This window comes from Cryptomeria japonica, chromosome 5 (assembly GCF_030272615.1).
Source record: "Cryptomeria japonica chromosome 5, Sugi_1.0, whole genome shotgun sequence".
Classification (NCBI taxonomy): domain Eukaryota; kingdom Viridiplantae; phylum Streptophyta; class Pinopsida; order Cupressales; family Cupressaceae; genus Cryptomeria; species Cryptomeria japonica.
In genome coordinates this window covers 481,086,914-481,113,311 of record NC_081409.1, presented here as the reverse complement: position 1 = coordinate 481,113,311, position 26,398 = coordinate 481,086,914, and the positions used below count along the sequence as shown (strand labels likewise).

The 26,398-nt window shown below is 36.6% G+C and overlaps 1 protein-coding gene across 2 annotated transcripts in view; it reads left to right on the top strand.

The window, feature by feature from the left end:
- Nucleotides 1-25,001, top strand: part of LOC131030762 (probable serine/threonine-protein kinase At1g54610) — a 201,618-nt gene extending 176,617 nt beyond the window's left edge. The window contains exon 7 of one of the 2 annotated variants that reach the window (XM_057961678.2): nt 24,590-25,001. In XM_057961678.2, the coding sequence (XP_057817661.2) occupies nt 24,590-24,943 (354 nt within the window). In that variant the 3' untranslated portion in view covers nt 24,944-25,001. The remainder of the gene's footprint in view (nt 1-24,589) is intronic. The other variant, XM_057961680.2, reaches the window with a different exon arrangement.
- The last annotated feature ends 1,397 nt before the right edge of the window (nt 25,002-26,398 follow it).

Sequence of the window (26,398 nt, the reverse complement as noted above, 5' to 3'; positions counted from 1 at the left end):
TTCCATCTGATCACCGGTTGCATCATCATCAACAACAATGTTCGTCTCTAAGTGAAACGGTCAATGAAGTGGTGCAACACGTCGACACATGAGTTTTCACTCTTCTGGAATGCAAATGAGTTTTTTCTTATATGAAGACATAAAGGTGCTTGAAATATTCTCATATAGGCAAATCAGATTTTGACATGACAACAATTGGCCCAAAGCTTGTTTTGTTCCCTTCTTTTTTATAAAGTATTATTTTTTTACCATGTAGAGATTATGGTAACAACATAAAGATAATATAGTACCACAATGAATGGCAACAAGAAAATAAAGAAAGATACATGTGCCACATAATGGGTAAAAACATAATAGATAAAGAGGTTTTATCATGTAGAATGGGAAAGGCACAAGTGAACCCCAATGTCATTAGTCATATAGAGAAGAAAAAGGTGCATCAGCATATAGAAGAGTGACAACATATGAGTCGAGAAGTTATTGGGTTTTATCTTGCAATACTTAACATCCACTTATAGAATGCTCAAACACTTGAAGATGTTCATAGACATAAATTTTTGCTTGAAAAGGTTTATAAATTTTTTTGTATGTAGGAGGAAGAGTGATCAAATGGACTTTGAGAAGCATCAATGATATATGCTCTTTCTTAGATAAAGGTTAAGGTCTAGGAAGAAATCATGTCTCTTGTGGTACTCTAAACTCACCATAGATAGAGAAGGATGGTAACCTAAACCCTCAATAGATTAGTGTGGTATTGGTTCCACCTTGGACCTCAACTCCTTGTTTCATGTTCCCAAAACAATTTCCTCTATATCTTCCATCGATTTTTATGGGCGTTTCTTGAACTTAGGCCTTTCCCTATTAGTTACCTCAACAACCAATGGAGTCGCCACACTGGATGATGCCATTATCGAATTCTAGGTTATGAAAAAATAACTCGAACTTAGAAAATACCTTTTTGTCTTCAAGCAGATGCAAGAAATCTTCACCGAATCCTTTCAAGCTCTGGTTTAGTTGCACAATCTTCTTCGCCACACTCTTCTTCTCTTTCGCTTCAAAAGCAATGTGAGAAATGAATGTTGAAATTTCTTTTTATCCTCTGAATACGTAACTTTAAGGTGTAATAAATGCTCAACCCTAAAGTTTTTTGGATGCCCCTGTTTCTTAAGAATACTTCACCGAAGTCTCAGATCTTCGAGTGCCATAGCAAGTTGTATTTGTAAACCGGAATCTATTGATTCTCTCTCCCGGATCTTCCTCAAGCTTTTAGGCTTCCTCGGAAGAACTAGGCTCTAATACCAATTGTTGGAATCAATGTTCTACAATTTATAATTTTCTTTAACTAATTCTTAAACCACTAGATGCAAAAGAATGTACGTAAAATGCAGAAACTCAACACACACAAGCACAAAAACATAACATCGGAATTTTTACGTGCAAACCCAAAAAGGAAAAAACCACGGTGGGATTGAGACCCACAATATTATAATACTATGATCAGGAGTATAATAATATTACAAGGGGAATGCACATGCATTCAGGTACATTACCTAGAGCTCATTGCTCAATTACAAAAGAGGGCTACAACCCTGGATGACCCATTGTCCTACAAATGATTTATAATAACAACAAGAATATCTAAAATGATGAGTAGCATCTACTATTGCCAAAATGCAGTTCTGGTTAAGCACAAAGTGACTGTCTTCCACTGTTCTGTTATGCTTGTTCAGTCATATACCAGAGCACAAATATGTGCACCGATGCTCATACTCTCTTTGCACATCAATATCTATCTGTGTCCATACTCAAAATGATCAGATAGATCAGTCTTATATATTTGCACCACTTGATTAGGTCGGAAATATGTCGGCTTCAAAATATTTGCAAAACATGAAATGTGTAACAATAAGTCGGATCAGTCCAATTACAAATCCATATCCAGACCTAAACAAATTGATAATATACTTTACACATGTTTTCTCTACCACCTCGAACTTAAAACCAATCACCAAAATCATCTCAAAGATTCCGCATAACACGCCTCAGCACTAATTACCAAAATAACCCTATTCTTTCTAAAATACCAAATACCAAATCTTCTATCTTGCATGAGAATCAATGTTGGAGGCTAGAATTGCGAAATAAGTTGTTTTGAACATCCAATTAGCTACCTCATCCACGGCAACCAAACCTGTGCAACCATAATTGAGTTATGCTCAATGTACCCATACTCTGCATTCCACCTTCAAGACTTAAACAAAATCAATATCAAACTTTTGGTAGAACAATTCAACATATACCGGATGTGAATTCTGATCAGAGTTGCCATGAATGACAACCCCAAAACATTCCTCATGCACTAATCTCTACTGATACAGTGTCTCCTGCCAACAAAACTGCGCCAAGAAATCCTGAATGGTGGGAAATACAACTAGAGAGAGAGAAGTGAGATCGACTTCATGCTACAATATCCTAAGCTAATTGAGCTTACAATACAACTCTGCAAACTTATCCCACATCTCTTAGGTGTTGTATACTTAGAAATATGAAACAACAAATTATCTAACACATGAAGACCAATGAGTCATTTTGTCTCATCCATTTTGTTTCTATGAACAAACTGCTTAAGTGCCTTAGTGAACTTGGGTTGATTGGCATCCAACATTTGTCAAAGGCCCCGAGAATGCAACAATGGGGACATCTTGAGCTTCCATGTGTGATTGTTGTATAGAGAGCAATTAATTTCTAGGGTCCAACATGATATACAAGGCCACATTAGTAATATGTAGGATACACCCCTAGAATAGATACAAACTGATTTTACAATTACCAAATGCTAAATTTGTCCAGAGAAACAAAAGTGGCATACAATGTAAATCTTTTTAGAAAATACCAGAAACGTGGCATATCACCACAAGTCACCAAGCGCACTACTCCAACTCAACAATGTCCCTGTAGTTTGCAAACATTACAAATCTCACTAAGGTAAATACACAAGCATGGAGAAGATAACAAAATGCATCCACCAACGCGAGAGAACGAGGCTTTAAGAGAGGTGAAGGTGAAGTGAGAAATAGCCAAATACCATACCATCCTCAATGTGGGACAAAAGTGTCTCGATGAGTGATACTTGAGCCAACCCCACCAATTTCTTTCCACAATTCCCATCGGTTGTTGAAGCTGAAATTTTAGCTCCAAATAAATAAATGATGTAGGAGCATCCCCGGTTCTTGGCAATCTTGCATCAAGCACGGTTCTTGGCAATCTTGCATCAACCAAAAACATTTCTTTTGAGTTTGTTTTCTATTTTGCAGTTTCAACATTTCTTTCTGCATTTTCTTCCATTGGCTCACCGGATCTTGTGGAACTAGATTTTTCTCTTGAGGACATGATCATCTTCCTTATTCCTCAACTGTAGAGCATTTGGATCTGTTATTGCTAAGTATTTGATTCCAGATTTCAAGACAATTTTCTGGCATCAGAACCGCTTGGACCTAATTGCATTGGCGAATCTTGTAGACGCTTCCGTAGCTTGCAGAGCCTCAGTTTGTTGATCTTGATGTTCTTTGGCACTTGGCCAACCTTCCCTTTGATCCGCACTTCATCCTTTGGATTTTTCAGAGGAATGTCTTTGGCAGAGGCCAACCTGTTGGTTTTACATGTTTGATCTTGTTCTTTGGCATTCAATCCCTTTTGGGCTGACCAGATCTCCTTAGATCATATAAATCATTGTAATTGAGCATTAGAAATTAGTTAGATAGAGCATAGAAGATAGATCTTAAGAATTAGAGGTTCGTTGTTGACCAATTCTGTAATTGAGCATGTATGTGGTAGGCCAGTGAGCCGAATCTAGTAACCTGTATGTTACCGATTATCTATAATCAATTTTCATGATCTAATTCATTTAGTTCTGCATTGCCTCCATCATCTCCTCTTGTTTCCGTTGTGTTTACTCTTGCTACCTGGTCTGGATTGATCTCTCATGCATGGGCATCCTCGGTTCACAACAATCTTGCATCAACCAAAAACATTTTCCTTTTTGTTTTGTTTTCTGTTTGTATTTTCAGTTTTCCTTTCTGTGTGTCCCGGTTTTGGCTCATTGGATCCTATGGAGTTGGATTCTACTTGAAGAATTGATCATCTTTCTTTCTTTCAGACCATATTGCATTTGGATCACTTTCCGACAAGATATCGCTACCAGTTTCAATGACAGTTTCTTGTTACCAGTTGCCTGAGACCTATTCTGGTGATCTATCGGAACCCATTTCGAAGTTTGTGGAACCTTGGATGTTGAACTCGATGTTCCTTGGCATGTGGCCAACCTTTTCCTACGATCTACGTTTCATCCTTTGGATTTTCCAGAGGAAACTCTTGGTGGAGGTCGACCTTGTTATTTTCATGTTGTCTTGGTCTTCGGGTTTTGATCCCTCTTGGGCTGACTGGATCCTCTAGATCGATATATATATATATATATATATATATATATATATATATATATATATATATATATATATATATATATATATATATATATATATATATATATATAATTATGCTTTAGAATGCAACTCAATCAGAGAATCAGATAGCTAGACTGTACATAGAAGATAGATATTTCAATTCAAGGTCCCAGTTGTGACCTATTCTACCAGGTCTGAGAGCCAGTATGTTGTAACCCAGTCGTAACCGGTTGGATGTAATCAAATTTCATGCAGTTAATCAATCTGTCTGCATTGCCTCCATCATATCTGTGTGTTTCCATTGTGTTTACTCTTGTTGACTGGTCTGGATTGATCTCTTTAAGGTCCCTCCTTACCGGTGAGTGCTTCAATCTCTTTGAGGTCCCTCCTAACTGGTGACTGCACCAAGTGGTATCAGAGCGAGATTTCGTTCCAGAGATTGCATTGTCGTGTGAATTTTGTTGTGGGGTGGCGGATTGTGGATTCAACCTGCAACTGCAAAGGACTAGCGTGAAGACAACGCGAAGAGGAAATAGGAATGGTGGAGCACGTGGGAATGCAAAACCTGCTGTAATGGAAATATTGAGAGGAATTTCAGCCCTGTTGGAAGTCGTTGAGACAGCCAAGAGAAGAGGCTGACATATTGAAAATGTGAGAGAAGATGAAGAAGAAGCACCAGCGGAACAAGTAGCAAATCCATCGGTGATCGATCTAGAGGAAGAGAGGTTCTTGAGGGTTTTGAGTAGGGAAAACACTAAACCACATTTACCCCACCGGAGTATGATGGAAAGTTGGATTCAGATGAATTGATGGATTGGATCTCGGAGATGGAGAAGTATTTTGATTTTGAGAACACAACAGAAGAAAGAAAGGTGAAATATGTCTGTACCCAGTTGAAAGGTCATGCATCTCTTTGGTAGGAGCATTTGTAGGTTGATAGACATAGGAGAGGCAAAGAAAAGCTCAAATCATGGGAGTGAATGGTTGCTAAGCTGAAATCAAAGTTTATGCCAGTTGATTATGAAGTAAATCTATTCTGGAAGTTGCAGAACTTGAAGCAGAAAGAATCCAGTGTGAAGGAATATACCGAAGCATTCTACAAGCTGAATATGAGATCCAGACATGTAGATGATGAGGTTGAACAAGTTGCAAGATATTTGAATGTATTGTGGATGTCTATACAAGATGAACTCAGTTTGATCAAATTGTAGAGTATTGAATAAGCTTACCAATATGCCCTGAAAGCATAAGAGAAGCTGAACAAAAGACATGAGAAGAGACAGAGAAGTAGAGTTGGAAGGTTTTCCGGAGGAAGAGGAACATGTACATATTAGAACAAGGACAAAGAAGTTAGAAGAAGGTAACTCGTATCGAAGGAGAGAACCCGATGGCTACCAGAGTGAAGGTTTTGGAAAAGATGACAAGAGTGTTTAGAGGTACTTGCTTTAAGTGTGGAGGAGAAGGACGATGTTCTTTCGAATGTAAGAAGACATAGAATACTGGGAGAGCAACATCGGTGGAACAAAGTCCCACCGGATCAGCTAACAAACTGAAAGATGGAGAGTTGTTGATGATGAGGAGAGCCCTATGTCATACTGGAGAAGATGAAGAGCCCTTGCAGAGGAGGAATTTGTTCAGGACCAGGTGTAAGGTATCTGGTAAGTGTTGTAAAGTTGTTATTAATAGTGGAAGTTCAGATAATCTTGTTTCAGAAGAAATGGTGAATAAATTGAGGTTGGAAAGATTGAAACACCCTAAGCCTTATCAGATAGCATGGATTCAAGATGAACATAAGTTGTTAGTAAGTAAACAATGTTTGGTAAAATTGAAAATTGGGAATTATCATGATGAATTTTTGTATGATATTATGCCTATGGATATTTGTCACCTTTTGTTGGGTAGACCTTGGCAGTTTGATAGACATGCAATACATGATGGGAGAAAGAACATATAGACTATTGTAGCAAATGGGATGAAGCAAACCTTGTTACCCTTGGAAGAGCCTTTGAAGAGTGAAGTTTGTATGAATGCTAGAATATGTTTAGTGGATGGAAGGAAATTCCTGGATGGAATGAGACATGAGAATGTGTGTTTTGCCTTAGTTCCTAAGAAGACTGAGAACCTGGAGCATGAAGAATAACAACCAGAGGAGATAAAGGAGTTGTTGATAGAGTATAAAGACATCATTTCATATAATGTACCTGATGGATTACCACCTGTAAGGAGTACAAAGGAACAAAGCGGTTCTTATCATTTTTCCCAGTCTTCATTTTGACAAACCGGTAATTGTTAAAATGTGTGAACCGGTAATCGGTAAATGTATGAACCGGTATTACTCTGTGATGAGTTACCAACTGGTATTTGTGTGATGAGTTATCATCCACCGACACTTTGGTGGTGATTTTGTGCCTTGTTACCAAATGTTTCCAGATGCACTGAACCTAGGAACTTGCAATGTAATCCTATTGGACCGACATGAAATCAAATTCCTTTATATGGACATCATGTCTAGGGTTTTAGAAAGTTGTTAAGGTTTTAGGTGGTTGATGAGGTTTTTGTATGTGCGATCATCGAAGAAGATTAGGTCTGTGTGAAGAAATGGAGTGTGGAGATATTGAAGACTAAAGTAACGCTGAAATGGATTAACAATGAGCTATCAAGGATCTAACCAAGCATACTATGCTAGTATTTAGATCACTTACTTGTTGATTACTCACATCTTCGACAAGTCTGAAACCCTTAACTGGGTAGGCCTGGCAAAGCCTTTGTAAATCCTCTAACAAGTTGGTTCACAACTGTGGATCTGAAATCCTCTCACAAGGTAGTCTTTAATCGGACTTATCTCCTAATAGAAATCAAGATTCCTAACAGGATTTGTTCTGGTGAAGAACATTGTATGACCTTAACCGGTATGGTTACTATTCTGCAGATAGTTACTTGTGAGTTTCATCTCACCGTGGTTTTTCCCATTTGGGTTTCCACGTCAAAATCTCTTGTGTTATGGTGATTGTGCTCCTGTGGGTGAATGTCTTATTTCTTGTTTGGTTTGCATTTGTTTTAACCGGTTTGTTAGTAAATCTGTTATATTGGTTTACTGCTAAACTATTTAAGTGTTTGAGTTCAATATTTTTTGGTATACTAATTCACCCGCCCCTCTTAGTATTCATCAATTGGTATTAGAGCCAACCTTTCTATAAGTTTAACCACTTGAAAAGAGATATTGGGGAATACACTGTAAGGGAGCTTACTCATCGTCTCACTCAGACTGAGAAAGCCTTTGATGAACTTAAAGTCAAATATAAAGCCTCTCTAGCAAAGAGAAGAGAGCATGCTAAGAAACTGATGGAGCTTACTGAAAACGGTTCTTCTGATGAAGCGGACATGGAAGCCCTAGTTGAAGAAGTTGAAAAACTGAATGAGTCTAATGCCAATCTGAGAAGGGAACTAGAAGGAGTGACTATCAGAATGTGTCAAGAGCTTGAGAACCAAAGGAAAGCTGAAGACCTAGTAAAAGACAAAGATCATGAGATCTCCAAGCTGAAGCAAGAAATCAATGCACTTACCGCTCATCTACAAGAAAGTAAAGTGGAAAAAGAAGAAATGCAAGGTGAACTAAACATGGCTATTTATGAGAATGCAACCTTGAAGGAATCCAATGCTGCTATTTCCAAGGAACTCAGTGAGTCAAAGGAAATACTTGCAAAATTCAATAAGAGTACTGTTAAGCTAGAACAAAAGCTTGAATCAGCAAAACCGGTAAATAATACCACTGAACTTGGTTTTTCTAGTTATGAGGAAGGTGAGACCTCTGGAACAAAAGATGGAGCATCAAAGAAGCAACCAGCACCAAAGGATAAAGGTTAGCAAAAGTTTAAACCTATTTGCTTTAATTGTCTCAAGGAAGGACATACTGCTAATGTATGTAGAAATAAGGCTTACAATAATTTTCCTTATTTTCTAAACAATAAGCCTAGATCCAATAGATTCAATGGTAACTGTTATGCATGCAACAAGTTTGCGCATAGAGAATTTGAATGTAGGTCTATTATACACAACACTAGAAGATATCCTCAAAGGAGTCAAGGAGTTTTTCCTGAATCCTCTGTGAACCAGAATCCAAATCGGTATAATGTCTATGACCACCAGTCAGGTGGTGGTGGCTATCAAGCGGCAACTGGTTGGAGAGCAACACTATTGCAAGATGCAAAAGAAAGAACGGAAACATGAACAATGGACCATGGAAAGCACCTAGAATTGTATGTTTTCACTGCAACAAACTGGGTCACACAGCTAGAATCTGCAGGATGAGAAAGACCATATTAGATGATATACTGGTCACTCCGGAAGGAAAGACTAATGTTGAAACTGTTCAAGCAGATATGAAGACAACGTGGAAGAAGAAACATGAAGAAGTGTCACAAGAAGAACCAGTTTCTGCACATAGTGTGGAAGTTGCTGAACCGACAAACTAAGCTTCAGAAAAGCTTAGGAGGAACAAATCGATGAAATGTTTCGAACCCCTGGTTTACACCGATAAAAGACCTTAATCGGTATGTGTTACCTATCAATCGACAGAAGATCGAAAATGGTAAAAGGCAAAATTAGGGTTTATGCCCTAATGGTGGAGCATTTATTGTGTTAGGTGAAGAATTCATTTAAATGGGATTTTCAAGTCATTTTCACTTATCCATTTGTGAGCGAAGAAATTTTCAAGTGCAGAGCGACCAAAGGCGATTTGTTTTGCGATTTAGAGAGATTTCAAAACCTTGTTGTAGAATCCGGAGATAGTATCAATCAGTCAAGTGAAGAACACTAAGCGGTGTTCCAAGCGACCGAAGTGGTGTGTTGCTAGCTATAGTGTCAAAGCCCTAAATCTTGATTCGCAAAGGTATTTTTTGAGTTTCTTTGTTTATCATGGCTTCTGCTTCGCACTCCAGTTCAAGTGCACCTATTGGTTCAGCGGATTTCATACAAAGGAAGATGAAATACAATGCCCTATCCCAGATACCCGTTGGTGTTATAGTTGAGGAAGGTATTTCTGATTATATTGATTGAAAAATAGAAGACCTAGGATCCCTAGTGATCCATTCTCAGTTAGGTTTATTCTGCGGGGATGACAAGAAGATCAAATCAGAATACAACATCTTGGAAAGAAAGAAACTTCACAATGCGGTCTATTTTCTTGAAGAATTCATAGAAGATCACATCCGCATCATCCTAAGCAGAGTGCACGGTGATAAAATGTATCTTGAGCAAACACATGATATCACACCAAAAGCGATTCATGCTGTCACCGGTTTCTGTAACGTTGGAGAAGTGCCAGCCCTAAGGAAAGTCATTAAGACGGAAATGACCAAGCTCACAGGTTCTGTGGGCGACCAACGGGGAATGACCATCAACACCATCAAGGATGATTTGGTCAAGTATGCGTGCATGGTGATCGGATACCGGACATTCTATGCTAGCAGAATAAACTCTGTCTCTGCAGCTGCGGTGAATGCCGCCTACAGAATGATCATGGAAGATGCATCATTTGATCTATGCACCTGTATGCAGAGGCAACTTCTGGTAAACTTGAAGTCTATCAAACAGGACAATGCCTTAAGATTTAAATTTGGACAACTGTTGGTAGGTTTGTTTTTCTATTTTCAAGCCTATTTTTTGGGAGTCGGTAATATTCAATGGTCTGCTGACCAACCGGTTACCAAACAAATCAGAGAAAGTCTTCAAGCGGTGGGAACCGGTTATCCTGAAGTCTTAAACAAATACTTTGATGAATTCAGATGCAAGATGAGCTAGAGGATGAGAATATCTGGCGATATTGTTAAGAAGTATGAAGAGGACATCTGCTTTATCATCAGAGTAGATGAGTGCATAATGGAGGCGGTTGAGCCCAGAAAGGAAGAAGTGGAGCCCATGGGATATGAGGTGATGTATGACATGCTAGATGGGTATGCCTCTACCCTACTTGCCTCGCCTCTTGATCCAAAGAAGAAGAGAACCGACACCTACTTGGAAAGGGTAACACCGGTTGAAGAGCCTTCAGTGAAGAAGGGAAAGGCAGTGCCATCGGTATCAGCATCGGTTACTTCAGCAAGTCCTAAAGTGACCAAGCGGTCACCGGCCAAGGTTTTTAACAGAAAGCGGAAAACTAAGAATAACTTCACCAGATTCTGAGGATACGGAACCTGAAGTGCAGCCTAAAAAGACTAGGCAAACGAGGAAGAAAGCAAAGACAACCAGCAATGAACTGGCATCGTCAGCACCGATAAATATAGACATTTCCTGTTACAAACCATTGACACATTGTCAAAGAACTATAAAAAATATGAGGAGAAAAGTGCTAAGTGATTTAATAGATCATTTTGGTGATTTTAATGACAATGAAAAGGAGGAAGTCGAACAGGAAGTTATTCAATATCTATGTTTTAAGTACCGGTTGCCATCAGAAATTAGATCTGTGACACCAAATTTTTTATACAATTCTTTAGATAACAAATGGCGCATTGCCATAGAAAAGGAACAGGAAATAAGAGAGGAAATCTTTGCACAATATTTTCCTGATGTGTCAAATTAAGAGCTCTATGAAGTTATGGATAAATACAAAGGCCTCTTCTTCATGAGAAGAAGAAGACTCTTGTTACTGGAAGGGAAAGTCTCTGAAGTGGTGAAAGATACACACTCACATGCCAAAACCTCTCTAAGGTTGCACCAAGTGTCTGAAGCCACCAAGAAGGTTGAACAAGAACCGAAAATCGGAAAACTAGATGAGGTATATGACAGTGAAGGAGAACCGGTCACTGAACAGATGGACACAATTGACATTGATGCTTTGGATGGTGAAAATGTCACTCTGGATGCAACAAAGGAAAAAGTTGATAAAGAGAGAGTGGACAAGGAAAAATAGGACAAAGAAAAGGCTGATAAAGTGCAAGCGGAGAAAGAGAAAAGAATCAAGAGGAAGAGAAGAGGAAACAAGTAGAAGAGGAGAAAAAGAAACAGGAAGAGGAGAAGAGAAAAGAAGAAGAGAAAAGGAAACAGGAAGACGAGAAGAGGAAATAGGAAGAGGAGAAGAAGAAAACGGAAGAGGAGAAGAAGAAAAAGGAAGAGGAGAAAAGGAAATAGGAAGAGGAGAAGAGGAAACAGGAAGAGGAGAAGAAGAAAGAAGAAGAGAAAAGAAGGAAGAAGAAAGGAAGAAGGATGAAGAGAAGAAAAAGAGAGAAGTAGAGGAACAAAAAAATGCAGAAGAGGAAAAGCAAAGAGCCGAAGCGAAGAAAGAAGCGACAAAGAGCACACATGTGGAGACACCAAAGGCAACCGGTAGTCAAGCCAAACCGGCTGACATTACCAGTCCTATTGACCTCCAATCTGCAAATGAATCGGAGCTACTCCAAAGCATTAAGCTTGCACAGGAGTGACTTGAAGAATTAAGGAGGAAAAAGGAGCAAGATGTTATTCAAACTGTGGTTGAAACTCTTACCAGTTTGACTCCCGGTACTAACCTCCCCAGTACCGATTCCTCTTTGGCCCAACTAAAACTTCTATGTACAGTTGTGGAAGACTAGGTACAATGCCTGGAAGAGGTGGTTGAAGCTAATGCACAGAAGAAGCATCAAAAGGCACTAAACACTACCTTAGTGAAGAAACTGAATGAGCTCCGATCTGAACTTCAGAAAGAACAAAAGGACATAAGAGATGCTATGGATGAGGGAAAACTGCTGCTTAGTAAGATAAGCCAACCCCATCTATTTTGTGATGATGTGCTTGCATAGAAAGAAAAACTGCAATATGATTTGCAGGCCTTTATAAGCACCTTCAAGACGCCCTATGATTCCTTCACTACATATGGGCAAACTGTTCACCGGTTTCAGCTCCAATTTGCCAGAATCGAGTTGGAGATCAGCAACCGGACCAAAGATTTGCAGGAACTTCAACTAGTTCTACTACCTAGACTGCAAATACTTCAGAAATGCCATCTCAATCTGGATGCCTTAACGGTCACTCAAGAGATGAGCACCATTGATGCCATGGAAGAATAGGTATCCCAGATGCAAACAGAAAGTGAGGTGGCTACCTCATTACTTGAATCATGGTCTTTATCCATGAAGACTTTTATGCAGGATTTTAAATCGGTTTTTTATAAGTTTCACTCATTATTGTCATAAATATTTATTATATTAATGATAATGAGAAACAGGGGTTATTCTGTAGTACTTTGTCATTGTTGGCAAAGGGGGAGTTGTATTTTGTATTTAAAATTTTGGTGAATGCTATGTATACTTTCATGTTATCTCTTTAAGGGAGTAGTATACATTGTATTTTCTGCAAAAGGGATAGTGTATATGCTTAGGGGGAGTAATTTTGATTATGGCATATTTTTGTTGTAAAACACTTAGATGTCAAAAATTTTCCTAAGTGTTGCCATCAATGCCAAAGGGGGAGATTGTTGGCATTTTTGATGATGATGTTGTGATTGTCATTGATGGACACACACTTGCTTTGAGATCACTTTTTGTATGTATGAGTTATGCTCAACCGGTATTTGTTCCAACCGGTATTATGTATTATAGTCTTTAGACTATCGGTGTTTTGCAGAAAGTGTTTATCGATCTCAAGCGGTATGAAGACCTCAAGCGGTTCGAGGATCCCAAAGCGGTATGAAGGAACAAAGCGGTTGTTATCATTTTTCCTAGTCTTCATTTTGACAAACCGGTAATTGGTAAAATGTGTGAAACGGTAATCAGTAAATGTATGAACTGGTATTACTCTGTGATGAATTACCAACTGGTATTTCTGTGATGAGTTATCATCCACCGACACTTTGGTTGTGATTTTGTACTGTGTTACCAAATGTGTCCAGATGCATTGAACCTAGGAACTTGCAATGTAATCCTATTGGACCGACATGAAATCAGATTCCTTTATAAGGACATCATGTCTAGGGTTTTAGAAGGTTGTTAGGGTTTTAGGTGGTTGATGAGGTTTTTGTATGTGCGATCATAGAAGAAGATTAGGTCTGTGTGAAGAAACAGAGTGTGGAGATATTGAAGACTGAAGTAATGCTGAAATGCATTAACAATGAGCTATCAAGGATCTAACCAAGCATACTGTGCTAGTATTTAGATCACTCACTTGTTGATTACTCACATCTTCGACAAGTCTGAAACCCTTAACCGGGTAGGCCTGACAAAGCCTTTGTAAATCCTCTAACAAGGTGGTTCACAACTATGGATTTGAAATCCTCTCACAAGGTAGTCTTTAATCAGACTTATCTCCTAACAAAGATTGAGATTCCTAAGAGGATCTGTTCTGGTGAAGAACATTGTATGACCTTAACCGGTCTGACCTTAACCAGTCTGACCTTAATCGGTTTGGTTACTATTCTGCAGATAGTTACTTGTGAGTTTCATCTCACTGTTGTTTTTCCCATTTGGGTTTCCACATCAAAATCTCGTGTTATGGTGATTGTGCTCTGGTGGGTGAATGCCTTATTTGCTGTTTGGTTTGCATTTGTTTTAACCGGTTTGTTAGTAAATCTGTTATACCGATTTATTGCTAAACTGTTTAAGTGTTTGAGTTCAGTATTTCTTGGTATACTAATTCACCCCCCCCTCTTAGTATTCATCGCAAACTACAAAGAAACAAGGTCAAAATAAAAAGAAAACAAAAGAACAAATTGGTGGCACTAATGGAGGTTTTTGAGGGCCTCAACAACCTTAGCCTCTAGCTGTTTTTTAATCATATACATTTTATTCATGTCCTGCATATTAATTTTAGCCTCCTCTGCAGACTTCTTTAGATTATCATGAGTGAGAGTACACAAGCCCTTCTTGAATGCCACCTGATTACCCTTATCAACACCTTCTAGATCCACATAAGAATTAGAGGACGAAATCCTCTGCCATTATTCAGCCCAACACTTGATGTTATCAACACTATTTTGAATAGATTTGAGACTCATATTTAACCAGATTAACCAAGCCATCATGGATATTTTTCATTTTTGCTGCAAGGCCAACAATACGCCCCTCATAATCCATTTTCAGAATGTTGACATCTTTGGCAACATTTTCTAAAATTAGCAACATCTTTTTGTCCTCCTCCTTTGTCCTAATGTTAGCCTATTTTCCTTGAAGGGAATCAATACATAGCTATGCAAAGAATAGAGTCTAATATTAATCTTGTTAATTTAAGAGAAAAACTACTTCAACATCCTAAACTAGTCCACAACTGCATCCCTAGCTACCCCTAGCAAGTCTTCAAGGTCTTCATGCTCGAAATTGAGAAGAGGAGAGTCCTTATGAAGGTCCTAGGAAAGGGAGGACAAGCCATACATTCCTCACCAATCCAAGGATGGAGGAGGAGAAGATGTCTCTCTTCTGGGAATATTTTACCCACCAAAGAGTTGCTAGGCTTATTCTCCCCCCCAAATTGTCCTACTCACCCCAACCAAAGCCTGCAAAATCCTCCCCTTTAGAACCAGGAACAGACAAATTGGCTTTTTGCCTTTTATTCTTGTTGTCCTTCATCTCGTAGTAGGGAGAATCTTTAGAACCAAGGAACCAAGGGAATCAGAGTCATCAGCTTTTAAATGCCATTCGTCCTCCTCAAGCTTTTCGTCCCCTATATCATATTGTTCCATGACTCGGACCCCTACTCCTTATCAACCTCTAGGGAAGGGGGGTACCCTCTCTAACCCCTAACATTGGAAGGTGAGGGGAGAGATTTGACATGTTCGAAAAATGAAAAGGATTATCCTCATGAAGCATAGGGTTCCTCACATTTTTATTGTTGTCCTTAATACCCATGTCCAAAGAAGCAACCAAGTAAAATGAAAAAATGAAACTTTTTTATTATGCCTAAAATGGTTTAACATGGTTCAAAGTGAAAGCCAAACACAATGGTGTATATACCATGGAAGGTAAAATATTGCACAATTGCCTTCACCACTGAAGCCTAGAGGGGTTTGAGAGACTTGACCACATAGCTCCCATTTGCCTTCTTAATCAACTTCTTTTCCTCCTTTCTTTTGAGGAATTGCTACACTGTTACCACCAAGGACTTCATGTCTCTAAAACTCTTCCTTCCATGTATTGATAACCCTATAATCTTTGAATAATTTCAACATTCTTTCCATACATAGAGAGCGCCCTATTCTTCCAACCATTATAATACAATTTAGAGGCCTTTGGGTCAAAACCATGAAAGTACTCAAAAAATGGTTTCTTCAAAATATGACAAACCTGAGGAATCTTTCTAACATTTTCACAAGTCAAAGGCTTGACCTTGATCCTCTCGCCACCCATCACACAAATAAAGAAGGAAGGTATCGAGAACATCAACAAGAGACTACTCCACATGGCCTCTAGCACCAAATGATTCCATAAAATCGCCCTTTGATAGCCTTTTGAGAAAAACAAGCACAATAGATATCCAAAATCCATGTGAGAATCATTACAAGGCATACTCATACTTGTTGGCCATTTGGTGGAATTGATTATGTGTTGCATTGATGTCAACACTAGCTATTTGGATGCTTTACCGACACCCTTATGGTCCCGGTAGGTTAAGTGGTTTCTGGTTAACTTGGGTCCGGCGTGATCCAACAGGCTCTGGTATAATCTAGTGATGGAATTGGCTTGTTCATGATACTTATACTCATATTTGGTCAGTTGGTTTTGGTCTGGTGATTGGATGCTATCCTGCTTTCTTAGAAGATTGGATTTTGTTTCCGGTGAGGGTTTCACTGGCAGAGCTTTTAGTGGAAATCTTTGATGAATTGCATAAGTGGTGTTGGTGCAGCTTCCGATGGAGTTTCAGGATGTTGTTGGTGATCATGTTCGAGACTTGGCGGTTGGAGATCATTGTTGAAGCATGTGGACCTATACTTGGTCCCGATTGATCTAGGTTATGGACCAATTTTAATATAACGTGTGGATAGGACCTATTGATGTATTTTTAGGATGTCATATGTGTTGATATTATTTGTTTGGTCTAAGGATGACATGGTTTGTAATTTTGTAATTGGTTTATTATCTGGTGGCCGACCTGATTGTTTATGGTCGAGGGTTTGTATATATAGACATAAGATCTCATTGTAGATTACCATGGTTAATGTAAGAGGTCATGGTCAAGGAATATAATGTGCGAATAATGTAATATAATTCAGGAAGAGGAGTTGGTCGATCATTGGAGATCGAATTGGGTTTATGTGAGAGGATTTAGTCCTCTGGTATTGAGCTTAACCGGAACTGTACTTAGGCATAGGAGATGCTATATTTTGCAATTCAACACTTCTCCGGATTGTAGTTTGGATTTATATGTAGTCAATGAGGCTTCTTTTGTGATGAGCAGTGTGCTCTAGGTTGTTGGCCTTCCTGCAAGTGCAGGCCCCTTCATTGTAATTCACATACTTATTGCAGAAGTATCATCTGACTATGGGTAGGCTTCCCACTGTGGTTCTTTTCTTTATCGGGTTTTTCACATACAAATCTTGGTGTTGTGTGGATGACTTTTATTCTGTAATTACTGTTTATGCTTTTATTGGACTAACTGCTATTTCAGGTTTATTGTTTTGGGTTCCGGTATTAAAGTTTTAATTGTTGAATGTTCCTGTAATCTGAGACAACTGATTCAACCCCCCCTCAGAGTTGTCTTCTGGTTATCTGAACTGTCTAACAATCGTATCAAAGCTTTGGTCCTCTGCAGAAAACGTAACCACTTGAGGAAGATCCTATGGCGACTAACAATTCAAGTTCATCCAGTTCTTCTGGAGCTATCTTTCGAAGGGATATTCCGAGGCTTGATGGAACAAATTACACAGTATGGAAGATTCAAATGGAGACTCATCTGAGATGTCTTGGTAAGGAGATTTGGAAGATCACACAGAATGGTGTCACACCCTTTAATCCGGGATCTGACAATCCTCCTCCGACAAACCTGGACAAGGAGCTTGAGAATTATTGTAGAGTAAGAGAATCCATCTTGTGTGCACTTTCTAATCAACAAATAATGGGATTAACAGATAAATCATCTGGAAAGACTATATGGGATAAGTTGGAGACTCTCAATGAAGGTGACCATATAGTGAAGATTGCTAAACTTGATGGTTACCGGGTGAGATATGAAAACCTGAAGATGGAAGAAGATGAAATGATTACTGCATTCATGGAAAGGGTAAATGATATTGTTATGAGAATTCAATGTTGTGGTGGAACTCTGAGTGAAGATGAAATTGTTTCTAAAGTTCTGAGAGCCCTACCACCGGCTTACAAAATGAAGGCTACTGCTATTAATGAGTTGAGAACAATGACTAATACATCTATCAACAGAGATACTTTGGTTGGGAAACTATCTGCTTTTGAGCTTGAGGAATTTGGACCTTTTGGAGCTATAAAGACTGAACCTTCTTTTCATGCATCTACAACCGGTAAGCAAGACTGTAAATCTTTATATGCAAAGGAATTAGAAGATATGAAGAGAGAAGATGATGAGTTTGGGCAACTTGAAGCCCTATTTGCTAGAAGAGTACCTAAAGGACCGGTAGGAAGTAAGTATGAAGTAAAAGAACCTTTTAAATGTTTTACATGTAATAAGATTGGTCATTTTGCATCTAGATGTCTTGAAAGAAATTCAAGATTTGAAGAAAGAGTTAAAAGATCTTTTAAGCCCAACCCTAGATATCATAAAAAGTATAAATACAAGAAAAATAGAGACAAATTATGCTACATAGCGGATGAGGAAGGAATTACTGATTCAGATGATGAACCGACATAAGACTCTGCTAGTGGATCCGGCAATGGGAAGGAATGGGTGTTCCTGGCTATCAAGGAAGATGATCCAGCACAGGAAGATAAGGCACTTGCTGCTAAAATTGAAGACAAGGATGAATGGGTAATTGACAATGGTTGTTCACATCATATGACTAGAGATAAATGACAGTTTCTGTGTTTGCAAGAATTTGATGGTGGACTAGTTAGATTTGGAGATGACAAGGCATGTATGATCAAAGAAAAATGAACTATATCATTGGATGGTAAGAACAATACTGACAATGTTTATTATGTTAAAAGTTTGAAGCATAATCTTTTGAGTGTAGGACAATTGGTAGATAAGAGAATTTAATTACAATTCAAGGATGGAGAATGCAAAATCAGTAATAGATCTGGCTTGGAGATTGCAATCGGTACACAGACAAAAGGTAATATATTTCATTTGAACTCCGGTGAGAAGACATGTTTGATTACACAGATTGATGAGAGTTGGCTATGGCATAAAAGGTCGTGTCATGTGAATTTTGATTGCATTGTGGAGATCAGTTCAACTAAGGCAGTTAGGGATATACCTAAGATTATGAAGCTCTATAATCCTGTATGTAAAGAATGTCAAATGAATAATGATGTTCTTGATCTTATTCATACTGATTTATGTGGCCCTACTAGAGTTAAAAGTTTTCATGGTGATAGATATTTCATGCTAATCATTGATGATTATTCTAGAATGATGTGGGTTACTTTTTTTAGAGAAAAATCTGAAGCATTTGAAAAGTTTAAAATCTTTAAGGCTAAAGTGGAAACTGAGACAGGATTGAAGATTAAATGTTTGAGATCAAATCATGGTGGACAATTCACATGCGGTGAGTTTAATAACTTTTGTGACAAGCATAATATAAGAAGACAATTTTCTACTCCCCAGACACCTCAACAGAATGGAGTTGTGGAAAGGAAAAACATAACTATCTTGGATGTTGCTAGAACAATGATGATGGAAGTTAATCTACCTCATATCTATTGGAGAGAAGTAGTGAGTACAACGGTTTATACATTCAATAGAATACATATCAAAGGAGAAATCGGTAAGACACCTTATGGATTATGGTTTGGCAATACACCTACAGTTAAGTATTTCAAAAATTTTGGTGGTAAATGTTATATTAGGAAAGATGATACTATTGGAAAATTTGATCCTAGATGTGATGAAAGCATATTTCTTGGTTATTCTAATGAAAGCAAAGCATATAGATGTTATGACAAGAGATTGCAGAGAATTGTGGAGAGTGCTAATGTCAAAGTAGATGAGCTGAACATAAATCAAATCAGAGTTTATGAGAAGGAACAGGCAGTGGAAATGATTATATCTGAACCAGTAGCACCTTTACCGGAACAAAGAGTTGAACCAGTTACTCTGGCAACATCAGAGAATTCTATAGTAACTGAAGAATAGGGAAGAGGAATAGAGAGTCAGAAGACTCCTAAGTATGCGAGATTGAATCATTGTGAAGATCAAATTATTGGGGATAAGAGCAATGGAGTGATGACAAGAAGACTGGTAACTAATGAGGTATGTTTAATTTCACAAGTTGAACCAGTATCAATAATTGAAGCATGTAAAGATGAACATTGGTTGAAAGCTATGGAAGAAGAATTAGATCAGATTGAGAAAAAGAACAAATGGACTTTGGTTCCCCAACCTAAAAATAAAAATGTTATTGGAACTAAATGGGTTTTTAAGAACAAATTGGATGAAGATGGTCAAGTAATAAGGATAGATTGGTTTGTAAAGGATATTCTCAGAAGGAAGGAATTGATTGTGGAGAGACTTTTGCACTTGTAGCTAGGATTGAAGCTGCAAGATTATTTCTTGTCTATGTTGTTTATAAAAACTACAAGGTTTATCAAATGGATGTTAAATGTGCATTCTTGAATGAGAATCTTGATGAGGAAGTTTATATCGAGCAACCTAGTGGTTTTTCACTATCAGATGATACAGATATGGTTTGTAGGCTAAGGAAAGTTTTATATGGATTGAAACAAGCACCTAGAGCTTGATATGCAAGGTTGGATAAATATCTTTTGAACCTTGGTTTTACTAAGGGTAGTGCTGACAGTAATTTATATTATAAAATCACTGATGGTGATATACTGATTGTTGAAGTATTTATTGATGACATTATTTTTGGAGGTGAAGATAAGTTATGCATAGAATTTTCTAAGAACATGGAGAAAGAATTTGAGATGTCTATGATTGGTGAGATGAAATCTTTCTTAGGTTTGCAGATTATAAAACTGACAAAGGCATTTTTATTTTTCAAACTAAATATGCTATGGAATTGTTGAAGAAATTTGGTATGGGAGATTCTAAACTGGTAAGTACTCCTATGGTTACAAGTGAGAAATTGACAAGAAAAGATGTTTTTACATCGGTAAATCCTACAAGATACAAATTTATGATTGAACGTCTGCTCTATTTGACTCAGACTAGGCCTGACATTATGAATGATGTTTGTATTGTTTCAAGATTTCAAAGTGATCTTAGAGAAAATCATGAGATGGCGGTGAAAAAGATTTTTAGATACTTGCAAGGTACATCAAAATATGGCTTATGGTACCCTAAGGATGGTAACTTTACTTTATGTGCATATACAGATGTTGATTGGGATGGAGATGTTGATGACCAGAAAAATACTTTCGGTGGAGCTTTCTTTCTTGGAAAGAAGTTGGTTTCACGGATCAGCAAGAAACAGTCATGTACTTCTTTATCTACTACTGAAGTTGAGTATGTTGCTGATGGTACTAACAGTACACAAGTTTTGTGGATGAAGCAGATGTTGGAGGATATAAAGGTGGATTGTGATGCACCGGTAGTTATTCATTGTGATAACTCTGCTGCTATTGATATATCAAAGAATCCGGTATTTCATTCTAAGACAAAGCACATATATATCAAGTATAACTTTTTGGAGGAGAAGGTGGAAGCAAATGAAGTTAGATTGGTTTATGTGAACACTAAAGAACAAATTGCAAATATTTTCACTAAACCTTTATCCAAGGAATCATTTGAGTGTCTGAGAGACAAATTGGGAGTTTCTGCCGCTCCAGTAGAGACTTGATTGATGCGGTTTTGCATCAGTCTGGCATGCACTATCTGAGATACTATTCATTCTGACACTGATGTGGGATGCTACTGCTCAGGGGTAGTTGTCAGCTTTGTGATTCAGAGGCTTATGTTTTTGCTTTGATATTTCTGTCAAATTTCTGGCATTGATGTCAAAGGGGGAGTGATATTGATGTGAAAAAGTAAATGTCAAAGGGGGCGAGATATGACAAGGGAGTGATATTGATGTGAAAAAGTAAATGTCAAAGGGGGAGAGATATGACAAGGGAGTGATATTGATATTCAGAGCTATATGCAGGTGATTGTTGGTTGTCTTCCACAGGGGGAGACTTGTTTGTCATTTCTTGGTCCTTAGATGTTTTTCGCATCTAGTGTTGCCATCAATGCCAAATGGGGAGATTGTTGGCCATTTGGTGGAATTGATTATGTGTTGCATTGATGTTTTTTCATTGATGTCAACACAACTGTTTGGATGCTTTACTGGCACCCTTCTAGTCTCAGTAGGTTAAGTGGTTTCTGGTTAACTTGGATCCGACATGATCCAACAGGTTCTGGTATAATCTGGTGATGGAATTGGCTTGCTCATGATACTTATACTCATATTTGGTCAATTGGTTTTGGTCTGGTGATTGGATGCTATCCTGTTTTCTTAGAAGATTGGTTTTTAGTTCTGGTGAGGGTTTCACTGACAAAGCTTTTAGTGAAAATCTTTGATGAATTGCATAAGTGGTGTTGGTGCAGCTTCTGATGGAGTTTCAGGATGTTGTTGGTGATCATGTTCGAGACTTAGTGGTTGGAGATCATTGTTGAAGCATGTGGACCTATACTTGGTTCCGATTGATCTAGGTTATGGACCGACTTTAATGTAACGTGTGGATATGACCTATTGATGTATTTCTGGGATGTCTTATGTGTTGATATTATTTGTTTGGTTTAAGGCTGAAATGGTTTGTAATTATGTAATCTGTTTATTATCTGGTGGCTAACCTGATTGTTTATGGTCGAGGGCTTGTATATATAGATGTAAGATCTCATTGTAGATCATCATGGTTAATGTAAGAGGCCATGGTCAAGGAATGTAATGTGCGAATAATGTAATATCGTTCAGGCAGAGGAGTTGGTCGATCATTGGAGATTGAATTGGGTTTATGTAAGATGATTTAGTCCTCTGGTATTGAGCTTAACTGGAACTGTACTCAGGCATAGGAGATGCTATATTTTGCAGTTCAACACTTCTCCGAATTGTAGTATGGATTTATATGTAGTCAGTGAGGCTCCTTTTGTGATGAGTAGTGTGCTCTAGGCTATTGGCCTTCTTGCAAGTGCAGGCCCCTTCATTGTAATTCACATACTTACTGCAGAAGTATTATCTGGTTGTGGGTAGGCTTCCCACCATGGTTTTTCCCTTTACCGGGTTTTGCACGTACAATTCTTGGTGTTGTGTGGATGGTTTTTATTCTATAATTACTGTTTATGCTTAATTGGATTAATCGCTATTCTGGTATTATTGTTTTGGGTTTCGGTATTAAAGTTTTAATTGCTGAATGTTCCTGTAATCTGAGAAAACCGATTCACCCCCCCCCCCCCCCTCTCAGTTGTCTTCCGGTTATCTAAAATGACTAACAATACCATCATTAATTAAATTGGCCTTCTAAATACTAAAAGGATTAAATAATTCTTCCAACGATTATAGAACAATTTAGAGGCCTTTGGGTCAAAACCATGAAAGTACTCAAGGAATAGTTTCTTTAAAATATGCCAAACCTGAGGATTCTTTCTAACATTTTCACAAGTCAAAGGCTTGACCTTGATCCTCTCGCCACCCACCACACATACAAAGAAGGAAGGTATCGAGAACATCAACAAGAGACTACTCCACATGATCTCTAGCACCAAATGATCCCATAAAATCGCCTTATGATAGCCTTCTAAGAAAAACAAGCACAATAGATATCCACAATCCATGTGAGAATCATTACAAGGCATACTCATACCATCATTAATTAAATTGGCCTTCCAAATTCTGAAAGGATTAAATAATTATCCCCATCTAGCCATGGAGCATTTCATGATTAATGATATTTTCAATATTGGATGGAAGGAGATTGCCCCTTTGCCATCTCAATTCCTCATTCCTAGCCACCCAATATTTGCAAAGGTATCCGTTAAGGAGTTCCCTTCCCTAAAGATATAAAATATATAGACCTTATCAAAGTAGTTAACGAAATGAAGAGAGTCATTAATTATAGCCTCAATAGACCAACTCGGCTTAAGCTCCCTTTAAGACTCTAAATTATATTAAGAGAGTCACCGTTGATCCCCTATGAGTCAATATGTTTTGGACCGTGATAGGCAGCAACTGCTTCAACTTTGATAGGTTAGTTATTCCATTGAAATAAGCAATTTTAATTAGATAGATAAAGTGATCATAAATGAATTTAAAAAGATATGTGTATATAGGGGTGATTGAAGGCACTAGCATTATCGATTTCTCTACATGTCCATTCCATTGATTGATGGTAGTGCGTTGTTTGGTCTTCTATAGTGCCATGCTTGCTCGGTGTGGTTCCTAGGAGGGGTAGTCTTAAAATAGAGTGGTGAGCCGCCAACACCACCTTCCTTCATATAGTTTTGTTTTCTTGAGAAAATCTTGAGCCTCTCTAAGGCCTGGTTCAATTCCCCTCCCATCATCCCACAAAGGGTTCATGGGCAACTATTCTAAGGGCCGACAAGATCTTCCTTTTTTCAATGACCATATAAGTGGAGACAAGCCCAACCAATCGACTGGGGTAAGAAAAAATTATTATAGAATTCTTTAATTCTCTTTAGTAAAAATAATTTATATTCAATCAAATTATGAAATTTAAGATATTTAATTTTTTTTGAAATATTTTTTATACATTAAATTATTGAAAGAACCCATGTCATTTTTTTATTAGTTTTCATTATAAGACTACATAAACATTTGATTTTAATAATAAGTCAATCTATAATTTATAAATTATATCTAGGGATCTTTTATTATGACGTGACTCTTTTTTTGAAAAATACACCAGAAATTAAGCATCATATTATTTTATTTTGGATAAACTGTGTAATTTTATTTTATGTAATAGGTATCTAATCTAAATTATCATGTGTTCTGATTTTTTAATTTTAATTATTTAATTTATCATAATCTATAATCTTAAACTATTTGATTAAAACTATCTAATTTGGTGTTTATTTCTTTTCAGGAAAAATATCAAACTACATCAAGTGAGTTAGATTCAAATAGATATAGTTTTCATGAGCTTAATTCTAGTTCATCTAGTGGCTACAACATGAATATGGACATAAACAAAAATCAACAAAATGAAGGTGATGACTTATCTCCAATCTCACCGCCAAAAGACTATTCCAAGAAAAGGTCACCGAATTTAGATCGCCATCCAAAATTTATACCTCCCCCACCTTCATCGCGCTTTACTTCATTAAAAGGAAAGTCTCTTTCTGCTTCAAACTTTTCCTTAATTAGAAATCAACAACAATTATCTACCAATCTTGCAGCTGTCTGTGATGATTCTTCAAATGAAAATATTTCCAAGTAGAGATTATTTCAATTGTAACAAAAACAAAGAATAATTTCTAGATATTTCTTTTTTCTCAATATTTTTTAGTTCATTACTCTAACATGACAATAAAAAACTTTATATTCATTTGTTTTATCGTAAAAGTCATTTAATCATATAATTAAGATCATTTTCCATGGAAAATTTACTCAATTTTATATATATATATATATATATATATAATCAAAATTATTAATATATTTTAAGATTTTATTAAATTATGAATGACATTTTCTACTATAAGACCATCAAAAAATTTAAACTACTAGTATTTTATCATGTAAGAGAAGGCGATATGAATTATGTACAATTTTAACTCTCAAATAAAATGACAATCTCAAATTAAGATGAATATTTCTTTATATTGTTTAATTCTATTAAATAAAATTATAGAAATATTGTTGTGACTATTAAAATTAGAACCTCAATAAATATGATACAAAATAAATTATTTTATTCTATTTTAAATTAAAATTAATAAAGATATGTTGTGATAAATAAATTACAATGAAAAATTATATTTAAAAATTTTATAATTAAAAATTAAATGATTTATACTTTTTATGAACTTATTTAGATAGAGATGTGAAAAGGATGATTAGATTATATAAATGAGAAATTGAAAGGTTGCATGTCATTTTTATTATGTTATTTTTTCTATCTTATTTTTAGATTTATTAAAGAGGATATATATCAATTAATATTATGAATCATGAGATCCAATTTTTATGCTTACATAATTAAAATCACAATGTTATCTTTAAATAATTATACATAATCTAGAAACTATCTAAATTACCTTATTATAATACTTAGTAAATAGGCTATGTTAAGGGTCATGGTTAACGTTGCTTTTAATATCAAAAACAAATATTTCTAATATCTGTACTATATATCAAAAGATATGCACTTTACATTATAAATCATTATAAAAATAACACCTAACTTCTAAAATCTATAATCTATTTTAAATAATGAGTTTCTTTATTATACTTCTTACTAGAATTGATTCTTATTAATAAGATTATTCCATTTTCAATTTTCCTTTATATTATTTCAAATGCATAATTACTATCTATTTTTTGTACAAGTTGTTTGTACATTTGTTATATAGTTTTAATAATGGGAATTGAAAATAAGGATATAATGTATAATTATAGGAAAATAAAATGAACCATTAAATAATGTAGATTTATAAATAGTAGTAAATAAACTAATGTACTTAAATCTTAAATTTATTTATAGGTTAAGGTGAGAAAATCCTTTCAATAAAATGCAACAAAATATAACATTGATTTTATTATGTTATCAATCAAAATATTACAATATAATAAAAAATATTAATATCATATGATATCTTCAATCTTATGTCTAGAATAAGTATAGTAGCATGAAGTTGTCATGCAAAAAATATACATGAATCCATCCCAAGTT